General features: G+C 40.0%; 1 protein-coding gene across 1 annotated transcript in view; it reads left to right on the top strand.

The window, feature by feature from the left end:
* The window catches only part of GTF2I (general transcription factor IIi), a 132,243-nt gene that overhangs the window by 103,884 nt on the left and 16,087 nt on the right, over window positions 1-12,272 (top strand). Inside the window, exons 20-23 of the mRNA XM_037041743.1 lie at window positions 263-334; window positions 1,378-1,561; window positions 2,182-2,240; window positions 2,589-2,663. Coding sequence (XP_036897638.1) covers window positions 263-334; window positions 1,378-1,561; window positions 2,182-2,240; window positions 2,589-2,663 — 390 coding nt within the window. The remainder of the gene's footprint in view (window positions 1-262; window positions 335-1,377; window positions 1,562-2,181; window positions 2,241-2,588; window positions 2,664-12,272) is intronic.

The raw sequence follows: 12,272 nt of genomic DNA, 5'->3' as shown, positions 1-12,272 counted from the left end.
ATTCAGAGCGCTCCTGTGAATGAGTTCTGTATTTACAGTGTGGACTTAAATTAGAATCCTGTTTCCCTCAGTTCTTCTGGTATTTGACAAGTATAAGAAATCATTGTCTTCCTTAAGACCCAGAGTTTTTGATCTTTAACAAAGTACAATTAAGAGTATAACTGAATTGTACCCTAAAACTAATACAAAAACAGCTTCCAATCTAATTTTGTGTCAGAACCAGTAAGGACCGTTGTTAATTAGATTTATTTTTGCCTTCTAGTTAAAGAAGATTGGAATGTCAGAATTACTAAGCTACGAAAGCAAGTGGAAGAGATTTTTAATTTGAAATTTGGTAAGTAAAACTCAGTGATTATGTTTTAATTTTAAAAACAAATGAAAGGCAGTGTTCTGAATGAATTACAGCAGTTCAGGACCTGAAGGATGGTCCCAGAAGCTGAGGCTTTTTTTTTATTTCTGCTACTAGATTTGCTACTTAACCCAAAAGTTACATTATTTCTCTTGGATTCAGTTTTCTCATATGTCAAAATGGGAGAGAAGGATGGAGGTGGGATAAATCTCAGTTCCACTGTCTGTACTATAAATCTGGCTGATACTGAATGGCAAATAGGTTTCACCCTTTGTTTCAACATAGATTTGTTGATAGCAGTTTCCTGGAGCCTGTCTTGAGGATTCTGAGGAGGCTCAGGAAGAGTGTTTCAGCTTATTGGGTGTGTCTGTCATGGAAAAGGAAATAAGGAGTGAGAGTGATAGCAGTATTTCACGGGCGGTTTTTGTCCAGTCGTTTTACTACTTGGTATTGACGATTTTGTCCTAGATCAGGAATCTTAATTCCTCAGCCTCTGATCTGTAGCTGAGGTTCTGCTTAGATGCATCATATGCAGCATATTTTTTTTTAAACAGTAACTTTGCACCTAGTTGACAACACAAAGGCTGGGTGCGTGTCGTTTCAGTGTGGAATGGCTGTATAGTTCATTTCTGCCCAGAGCACAGAAATAATTTTGACTAATAATATAAACTGTTCTTTTGATTTGAAGTGTTAAAATGTTCATCCTAAAAGTACTTATCTTTTAGCTTGTTCTTCAGTTTTGCACAGTGTACTTGAGCAAATGCCTTCATATTAAATAGATATTAATAGAGTATAAGGAACTTTGGCATAGCACATTTGATAATATCCAGATGTTAACTGGATTAATTGTGGTGAACATTGTGCAATATATATGAAGACTGTATTGTTATACTGTACACCTGAAACTAATGTTATATGTTGATTACACCTCAATAAAAAGATAATAATTAAAAAGAGGATGCTGTCAGACAAAAATAAAAGAGTATAAAATTTTACCTTCTGTAAGTTATATTTTCTTACAATTTCAGCTCAAGCTCTTGGACTCACAGAAGCAGTAAAAGTGCCATACCCTGTGTTTGAATCAAATCCTGAGTTTCTTTATGTAGAAGGCTTGCCAGAGGGCATTCCCTTTCGAAGCCCTACCTGGTTTGGAATTCCACGGCTTGAAAGGATCGTCCGTGGCAGTAATAAAATCAAGTTTGTTGTTAAAAAGTAAGTTGTTTTTGCTATCGTAGTCATTTTTGGAATTAAAATCATAAAGCTTTATTTTTATTTAAATTATTTTTTAGCTATATGTGACAACTAAAGCTTTGACATTCATGATGGAAAAGCATGTCTCTGAGCTACAGCCCTGACCTTTTCCATTCCCTTTGCAACTCCTTTCACTCGTACTTGATTTTTCTTCACCAGTACAAGGAGAGTCGGAACCCCTGCCTCCCAGTGGTGGTGTTCCAGTTGGTCAGAGACGCTGTGTCTCTTAGTGTTCCTAAATAGTTGAATGGAAGACGAAAATGCTGATTGAACTTAGGGACAACTGAATTTCATGGATTAAATTTTTTATTTACATGTCTCCAGAATTTTAGTAGCTGAAGAAACTATAGAGTTAATTTGTATTTCCATGAAAGAAGTTATTTGCTCTTGCTAAAATTATGTAGCAAATAGTCGTGGGAAGGAAAAGTGAGGTTTTTGGTCCAGAAATACAGGCATTATTGCTGCATTACAGAATGATCCTAGGATCGCCTTTATAAAAAACATTGGTCATGATCATTTTTACTGGCTGTGAGGACCAGTATTACACTGGTTACTGTAATGCTTCTTGGTTTTTTCTCTAGACCTGAACTAGTTATTTCCTACTTGCCTCCTGGAATGGCTAGTAAAATAAACACTAAAGGTAAGAGATTGTATATGCTCTTTATTATATACTTCAGTGCATTAAAACATTATTTTTCAACATTACCCAAATCATACTGAATCATTGGCCAATATTTTTAAGTTATTGTATTTAGTGGACCTTTTATTTTCTCACACATTCATTGGAAATTTCATGTTTGCAATCCTCCTTCATTCATGTTTCCACAGCTTTGTTGAGACACATGTGGAGGATTACACAACCAGTTTAATTCTTCAGGTTTCTTTGAAAAGAGCCAAACTGTATGAATTTTAATACTCTGCTCTATAAAGCATCCCCTTCTGTTTTTTTCTTATAATATGAAAAGGTAATTGTGTGCTCACTTTATAGCCTTGCAGTCCCCGAAAAGACCACGCAGCCCTGGGAGTAATTCAAAAGTTCCAGAAATTGAGGTCACTGTGGAAGGTGAGGCCCCCTGTGGCATGTTTCTGTGGGCTTTCCAGTTCGCTCCTTTCATCTATTGATTATTCAGATTACTGTGTGTGTTGTTATGCAGATGAAGTTTTACAAAACTTGTTTAGATGTGAATAGGTGACCTGATAAAAGCTAAATTCCTGAATGTTTCTGATTGAAATTTTCAAAACAGTTGCATGATGCTTATTGAGAATATAGTGTAAACTGCTTCCAAGAAAATCCCTGAAATGCTTTTCTATCCTATTAAAACAGTAAGGATGCTGATGGGAATGAGTGGGATTTTTTAATCTCCTTTTTTTCCTGTACTTTTCAAGAAAGAAAGTTTAGGGATGGTTTAAATAGCAATACCTTGTATTAAACTAGTTCCTTCTTTATCCTCAGATTTACTTCCTTTTCTCCACTTCCATTGGGTCTGTGGGAGGCTTACTTTTCAGAATCATAGTATTAAAGTACTTTGTACCATGTTAAAGACGGTCCTCAGCCTCCTCTTAAGTGTGCACATCTCCTTCTGTCTTCTCATTAACTCAGAAGAAAAGGATAGCTTCATTAGGGTAGTTCTTTGCTGTCCCGTAACCTCAAGTTTTGTATTGAGCTTTCACGTTGATATTAAGTGACACCTCAGTCCATCCTATTCAGGGATCCTTGTGCAGTTTATGGGTATCATACGCCAGTTTAATCATTTCTGTTAAAAATTGTCAAGAATTAAATTTAAATGTACTCAATCCTTTACTTTCCTCCTTTTGAAAAGATCCAAGGGAGATTTCTCTGTTACATAAGTTTTCCTGTACTTTCCTGGGAGACCTCAAGTACCAAGTATGGGCAGTAAGATGCTTGTGGTGTTAGTTTTAGTAGAAAGACACAGATGGTGAGGAACCAGACAAACCTGGGACTGAAACCATATAGATTTTAACAATATGAACAATGTGATATTGCATAAGATGGTGGTGGAAGCGTCATAGAAAAGATTACATTTAAATTAGGCTTTGCTGGAAGAGTAGAATATGTTCAGGCAGAAACTCAGGAATGCCATTCTTTAGAGAGCATAGTGTGAGCAAAGGTGCTGATTAAGTATAGTAATACAGTCTGATGACAAATAATCTCATATTTTTAGGGAGCATGGTTTTATGTTTTGTTCCGACTGTACTTGTTATCTTAGGAACTTTTAAGATATCAATGCTAGAAGAGTCCTGGCACCAGTTGATTCTAGGATCATGAAAGTTGTCCTCTTGAAATGATTGATCCATGCAGTCTTCATTTGATAGATTGATGAGTAGAGCCATTATAGGAGTAATGGCCCCAAAATGTCACTAGCATTTGAGATTAGAGGTCACAAAGAGAGTGAAAGTCAGAAGGAAAGATGGGGCAGAATAACACGTGCTTAAATTAAGAGGTAGAGAAGGGACCTGGCTGGTGTGGCTCTGTTGATTGAGCACTCCAGCCTGTGAACTGAAGGGTCATTGGTTTGATTCCCAGTCAGGGCACATGCCTGGGTTGTAGGCCAGGTCCCCAGTAGGGGGCACACAAGAGGCAACCACACATTGATATTTTTTCCCTGCCTACCTTCCTCCCTTCTCCTCTCTCTAAAAATAAAACCCTTTTTTAAAAAAGAGATAGAAAAGGTATTTTACAACATACCATATATTCTGTGATATAGGAGTAAAGATGGCATAAGAAAACAGCATGTACCTCAGAAAAGGAGAGACTGCTGTTAACCCTGGTAGAGTTACAAACTATCTTATTTTGAAACATTGTGGACCTTAAGCAAGGCATGAGACCTTCTGTATGCAGATGACAACATGTTGTAAAAATCACTACAACTTCTGGACTTTCGGCCAAGATGGAGGCATAGGTGGAAACACTATGCCTCCTCACACAACCAAAATGAAGGATAGCAAAGATTTAGAAACAAAAACACAACCAGAACAGATGGAAAATTGAACTGTACGGAAGTCCAACAACTATTCATCCAGACTGGAAAGAGGAGGTGGAGTCGGTGGCTGGTGGAGAGGGGTCGCAGCAGGAAAAAGCGGTGGCTGGCACACCGAAGCAAGCAAGTAGCATGGGGCTAGCAGACCCCGGGCGAGGGGAAGAAACAAGCAGACCCAGCAAGGCGCACAAGGTTGCTAGCTGACCGCAGTGACACATTCATGCGCAGATAAGGCAAAATTAGGCAGCAGGACAGACCACACAACCCAGGGACCCATTGACAGGAAATAAAGCCTAAAAGCACCGATTAAAAACATTTATGGGGGTGCAGATGCTGGGAGAGACTCCCAGCCTTACAGGAGAGTTCGTTGGAGAGACCCACAGGGTCCTAGAACATACACAAGCCCATCCACTCGGGAACTAGCACCAGAAGGGCCCAATTTGCTTGTGGGAAGTGGCAGAGGGGACCAAAATCTGAGAGAGAGCAAGTGCCATTATTCCCTCTCTGACCCCGCCCCTACATACAGCATCACAACCCAGCAACTGGGTTGCCCTGCCCTGGTGAACACCTAAGGCTCAGCCTCTCACTACTTAACAGGCGAGACCACACCAAAAACTTACGGCGCAAACGGAAGAAGAAATCAAAGCCCCAGAGGCAATACATCTAAGCGACCAAGCGATAGCCAACATATCAGATGCACAGTTGGAAACACTGGTGATAAGGATGCCCAAAGAACTGGTTGATTTTGGTCGCAAATTAGATGAAAAAATGAAGGCTACACTAAGTGAAATGAAAATGCACAGGGAACCAGTAATGATGGAAACAAAACTGGGACTCAAATCAAGGGAGTGGACCAGAAGGAAAAAAAAAACAACAAACAGAAAAGCATGAAGAAACAAGAATTCAAAAAAAACGAAGGGCTTAGGAACCTCCAAGGACATATTTAAACGTCCCAACATCCAAATTATAGGGGTACCAGAAGGAGAAGAGGAAAAGCAGCAAGTGGAAAAGTTATTTAAAGAAATAATAAAGGAGAGCTTCCCCAGTCTGGCAAAGGAAATAGACTTCCAGGAAGTCCAGGAAGCTCAGAGAGTCCCAAAGAAGTTGGACCCAAGGAGGAACACACCAAGGCACATCATCATTACATTAGCCAAGACTAAAATGAAGGAGAGAATTCTAGAAGCAGTAAGAGATAAGGGGACAGTCACCTACAAAGGAGTTCCCATCAGACTTTTTCAGCTGATTTCTCAAAAGAGACCTTACAGGCAAGAAGGGGCTGGAAAGAAGTATTCCAAGTCATGAAATCCAAAGACCTACATCCAAGATTGCTCTGTCCAGCAAAGCTTTCATTTAGAATGGAATGGCAGATAAAGTGCTTCTCAGATAAGATCAAATTCAAGGAGTTCATCATTACCAAGCCCGTATTATATGAAATGTTAAAGGGACTTATCTAAGAAAAAGAAGATAAAAAATACGAACAGTGGCCCTGGCTGGTGTAGCTCAGTGGACTGAGCACGGGCCTGTGAAGCAAAGGGTGGCAGGTTCGATTCCCAGTCAGGGCACATGCCTGGGTTGCAGGCCAGGTCTCCAGTAGGGGACACATAAGAGGCAACCACACATTGATGTTTCTCTCCCACTCTTTCTCCTTCCCTTCCCCTCTCTCTAAAAATAAATAAATAAAGTATTTGAAAAAAATTCGAACAGTGAAAGGATAGCAAACTCACAGTTATTAACAACCACACCTAAAACAAAAGCAAACTAAGAGGACAGTTAGATCAGGAGTGGAACTATAGAAATGGAGATCACATGCAGGTTTAGCAACAGGGGAGTGGGAGGAGGAGAAGAGGGGAGAAGGTACAGAGAATAAGTAGCATAGATAGTAGGTAGAAAATAGACAGGGGGAGGGCAAGAATAGTAGGGGAAATATAGAATCTAAAGAACTTGTGACATGTGGACATGAACTGAAAGGGGGGAATGGTGGGGAGGGGTGTGCAGGGTGGAGGGGAGTGAAGGGGGGAATGGGACAACTAATGGCATAGTCAATAAAATATAAAAATTTTAAAATGATGAAAGTACAGATTATGATAAAAAGCTGTTTTAAAAAAGTCACTACGGCTTCTAAACTTTTTTTTTCCTTTTGACTAGTATAAAGGTACATTGTGTACACACTGGTGTCCTGATCTCCAAAAGTTAATCTGTGATTGTTTCGAGCAGCCATTTAATACACACTGTTTTTATAGGCACTGTTTACAGATTGTTAGAATTAGCATATTTCCCAAATATAGATTAATTCATAATTGTTAGTTCACACACAAGGGAACTTCTGGAAGTTCCTCTTGTATTTTTAAACTATCCATTGCGTCTGTTAAAGCAAAGCTTATTATCAAGTAAACTTATCAGTTTGATGCTAGGAAACTAGAGAAGTGAAGATGGAATGTAATGAGTTAAAATGATTAGGCCTGTAGAAGTAAGGTTATAATTTAGGGTTGTATTCCATTATAACCAATAGTGCTTTTACCAATAGGGAGATGCCTGCTTTTCTCATACAAAAAATTCGGATGGTAGGTTTCCTTCAGTAGCTCAAATCCAGTTTGGCTTCACTATTTCCTGTAGGCCACAGGTGGCAAACACAGGGCCTGTAGGCCAAATCTGGCCCCCTACCGTTTCTATCCAGTGGCAGCACTGGGCTCTTGCTTAACTGTTAAGGAGTAGTTACGTTTATAGTCCTAAAATTTCATTCGGTCTTTGAAGGCAACCGCTAGGCTGATGTGGGCCCCGGTGAACATGAGTTCGACACCCCTGCTGTAGGCCCTCCCTTCAAGGGTGCAGGGTGACCCGTAGAGCTTCAGTGAGCATGTGTGCGTTCATGGCAAGACAGAGGAAATGCAGCCTCAGTCCTGCCCACGCCCGTCGTCAGGGAAAGCAGGGCAGTCTCCTAGAGTACCCCAGCAGGCATTTGCTTGAGTCGTTTGGGGGACCAAGGGGAAAAAAGTATTTAAAATATAACAAAGCACAGGTACTGAGACCAACGTGTTTGGATTTGAATTGTAGGCACAAAACTAAAATCTCTGTGTTTTAGTTAGTATATTTGTAAAATGGGGACAAAAGTAATGCTTAACTCGGGCTGTTCTTAAATTGATACATAATTCACACATAAAGTTAACCATTTTAAAATACACAGTTGAGTAGTTATTAGTATATTCAAAGGTTGTGCAGCATCAGTAGTAATTCAAGAACATTTTTATCACCTAGGGGAGGGAAAAGCGTACCAGTTCGTAGTCACATCCCGTTTCCCACCACTGCTCTTTTTTTGTCTCTATGGTTACATCTGTTTTAGACATTTCCTATAAATAGAAGCATATAATAAGTGGTTCCTTGCAACTGGTTTTTTTTTTTCATTTTCTGGGCTCATCTGTGTTGTAGCATGTACCAGCACTCCATGTGTTTTTTAAAAATATATTTTATTGATTATACCATTACAGTTGTTCTATTTCCTCCTTCATTCCCCTCCACACCCCTTCCCCCACCCTTCCCCCCTTTAGTTTATGTCCACGTGTCTCAAGTTCTTTAGATTCAATATTTCCGCTACTATTCTTGCCCTCCCCCCTATCTATTTTTTACCTACCGTCTATGCTACTTATTTTCTGTTTCTTCTCCCCCCTTCTCCTCCTCCCACTCCCCTGTTGCTAACCCTCCATATGTTCTTCATTTCTATGGTTCCACTCCTGATCTAGTTGTCCTCTTGGTTTGCTTTTGTTTTAGGTATGGTTGTTAATAACTGTGTGTTTGCTGTCCTTTCACTGTTCATATTTTTTATCTTGTTTTTCTTAGATAAGTCCCTTTAGCATTTCATATAATAAGGGCTTAGTGATGATGAACTCCTTGAATTTGATCTTATCTGAGAAGCACTTTATCTGCCCTTCCATTCTAAATGAAAGCTTTGCTGGATAGAGCAGTCTTGGATGTAGGTCTTTGGATTTCATGACTTGGAATACTTCTTTCCAGCCCCTTCTTGCCTGTAAGGTCTCTTTTAAGAAATCAGCTGAAAAAGTCTGATGGGCACTCCTTTGTAGGTGACTGTCCCCTTATCTCTTGCTGCTTCTAGGATTCTCTCCATTTTAATCTTGGTTAATGTAATGATGATGTGCCTTGGTGTGTTCCTTCTTGGGTCCAACTTCTTTGGGACTCTCTGAGCTTCCTGGATTTCCTGGAAGTCTATTTCCTTTGCCAGACTGGGGAAGTTCTCCTTTATTATTTGTTCAAATAAATTTGCCACTCGTGGCTGTTTCTTTTTTCTTCTGGTACCCCTATAATTCGTATGTTGGAACGTTTAAAGATGTCCTGGAGGTTCCCAATCCTCTCCTCATTGTTTTGAATTCTTGTAATTTCACTTTTTCCTGTTTGGGCATTTCTTTCTTCCTTCTGGTCCACCCCTTTGATTTGAGTCCCTGTTTCCTTTCCATCACTATTGGTTTCCTGTGCATTTCCCTTTATTTGAATTAGTTTAGGCTTCATATGTTCCTCTAATTTGTGGCTAAAATCAACCAGTTGTGTGAGCATCCTGATCACCAGTGTCTTGAATTGTGCATCTGAGAGGTTCGCTGTTTCCTGGTCACTTAGCGTTATTGGCTCTGGGGCTTTGAGTTCTTGAGCCATATTTTGGACTGCTCGTGCCTGTTCTGTGTGAGGAGCAGAGCCCTAGGTGTTCACCAGGGCCGGCCGACCCAGTCGCTGGGTTGTGACGCTGTATGTGGGGGTGGGGCCGAAGGAAAACAATGATGGGCACCCTTTGCTTCTTCCCGCCGCCACCACCACCACCACCACCGGCCGGGCAATTTTTCCCTCTGCGTGCAAATGGGCCTTGCGATTCGTCCCACTGCTCTTGAATGTGCCACCGAGGTCAGCCGCTGCTGGGTTCGTTTCTGGGGTCTGCGCAGTCCGTCTCACTTCTCACTCCCACCGTCTGGAGCCCTCACTGGGTCTGCCCAATGCTACCTGGCTGCCTGGGCGCCTAGGCGCCTGGGGTCGGGGGATCTTTCCTGCCCGGCCCTGCTCCGCTGCTGGCTCTGCCCCTCTTACTGTCCTGGTGGAATGGTTCGTTGTTGTTGGACTTCCCATATAGTTCAATTTTCTGTTCTTTGGCTGCGTCTTTGTTCTCCAAACCTTTGTCTTATTCTAACTTGGTTGTGGGAGAAGCCACAGTGTTTCTACCCACGCCTCCATCTTGGCGGAAGTCCAACATTCCATGTGTTTTTTCTCCCACTTTAAAAAAAGCTGTGGTTAAGTATATATCACATAAAATTTACCATTTTAACCATTTCTAAGTGCACAGTTCCATTGTTGTGGGATGATAACCACCTCCTACCTCCAGATCTTTTCCATCTGTCCTACTGAAACCATCTGTCCAACAGGAACTCCCCATCCATTTCCCCGCTCACCCCAGTCCCTGATGACTACTTTTAGGTTGTTAGCAACATGCTGCTATGAACTTGGAGGTACAAAAAGCTGTTCATCTGCCTCTTTTCAGTTCTCTTCGTTATGTATCCAGAGGTGAATTGCTGGGTCATGTCTTATTCTATGTTTAAATTTTTGAGGAACAGCCATCTTTTCCCATAGCAGTGGCATCATTTTACATTTCCATAAGCAGTGCACCAATGGTTTGAGTTTGCACATCCGCACCACTACTTTTTATTTTCTGTGGTGTTTAGATAGTAGCTATCCTAATGGTATCCATTCCTTTTTATAGATGAATTATATTCCATTATGTCGATATACCACTCTTTGTTTATCCATTATTTGATGGACATTTGGATTGTGTCCACGTTTCAGCTATTATAAATAATGCAACAATGAACATTCATATACAGATCTTTGTATGGTCATGTTTTTAACTACATTTATTTTTTTTTAGGATTTTTTACGTAAGTGCAAATAAATATGTGAATTAAGATAATTTCTTATGGAACTGCAGATGCAACATAGAGGACATCGCCATCATCCTAAAATCTTTCTCCTATGCTCCTTAGCTTTTCTTGCTTAGGTAACAAACCTGTTTATTACACTAGCCATTATGTTTCTAAATTGGAAAAGAAATACCATCTTAGTGTTAAATCCTCACTTTGCACACTTACACTTTCCTCTGTTTTTGTTGTCTACTTTAAAAGAAAAGAGTTAGTAGCTTTATTTTACTTTACCCATGTGGGTAATAGAGGTGCTTTTCTCATAGTAGCTTTCTAGCGCTATAAATACTCTCAGTTTAATTTAAATAGCTTAAAATACTACCGAATAGTTATTAGTGCTTTGAAGTGATTTTAGTTGTAAATAGCTCTCTCTGTGTCCAGGGCCTTTTTGTCAGTTTAGTGGTAAGAAAGAGGTATTTTGGTTGCATCTCACTAATATTACGTTTTAAATTATGTGTCATGCTTGTAAGTGGAATTTATTATCACTTTAAAAATCAAAGTAGTTAGGTACAATAAATTTTATTGGCCCTTTGATTCTGAGGTCAGCACTCAGTCCACTGAGCCACACCAACCAGGGCAAAATGTACCCATTTTAATGATACCATTTGAGCTTTTAAAAGTATTTGTTATAATCACTTAAGTCAACCCTAAAATGTTTCCCCCTCATGTTCCTTGGCCGTCAGTCCCTCACAGTTCGGCCCGCAGGCAACCATTGATCCACATTATCACCACAGTATACTTCTGCAGTTCTAGAATTTCATATAAATGGACTGTTGGCTGTATCTTTTTATATGATTGCCTCCTTTTGCTTAGCATAGTATAATTAGATTTATACTTGTTGTTGCCTATTGCTGTATATCTATTTTTTGTCAGTTATTACTCCATGTTTGGGATCTCCACATTTTGCTCACACATTTGTCCGTGAACATTTGGGTTTATTTTTAGTCTTACCCTGATAAAAATGCTGTGAACATTTGCATACCACATGATACATGCTTTTCCTTCTCTTGAGTAGATATTTAAGAGTGAAGTTGCTGGGTTTTTGTCTTTCTGAGAAACTGCCCAGCAGTTTACCAGGCTGGTTTTATTATTTTACACTCCTGCCAGGAACGTATGGATATTCCAGTTGCTTGCTACACATCCTCATAGTACTCGGTATTTTCAGTCTCTTTAATTTAGTTATTCTAGTTCGTGCATAGTGTTACTTCACAGAAGTATAAACCAAAGGCCACATTATACTTAGAATGTGAACTGAATATTTTACTCAACTCAGTTCTGTCAGCTGATCGTAAATTTCTTCAGTCTTGCCCTGTTGTCGCTTCAAGAGCATTGAGTTTAAGCAGAGATTTTAGTCAGATGACCTTGGTAGCCTGATACAGAATGATGATTAATAGAATACACTGATTTCTTCTGTATTGTTGTATCTGCCTTGTAAACCAGCTTGATAGAGCCAAGTGTTCCAGAAACATCTTGCCGTCATCACTGTCCTGTCTAAGGAAGTTGTGGTTTTTGTTCAGGAGTTTTGAGATACTTGAAGACTAGAATGTTGAATCTTCACATCTCATAGGGAACAACAGATAAATTTCAACTTCATCATCCGTTCCCATCAGACACTGCTGATACTCTTATGGGTTCTGAGTTTGTATCCATGTTAAATAAGATTGAGGTGGCTCTATGTGTACTGTGTATGCCATCCACTCCCTAGATCTAGAA

This window comes from Sturnira hondurensis, unplaced genomic scaffold, assembly GCF_014824575.4.
Source record: "Sturnira hondurensis isolate 20B ecotype Veracruz unplaced genomic scaffold, ASM1482457v3 Scaffold0003166, whole genome shotgun sequence".
In the NCBI taxonomy this organism is placed as follows: domain Eukaryota; kingdom Metazoa; phylum Chordata; class Mammalia; order Chiroptera; family Phyllostomidae; genus Sturnira; species Sturnira hondurensis.
The sequence above is the reverse complement of the archived record's forward strand: the minus strand, read 5'-3'. Positions and strand labels throughout refer to the sequence as shown.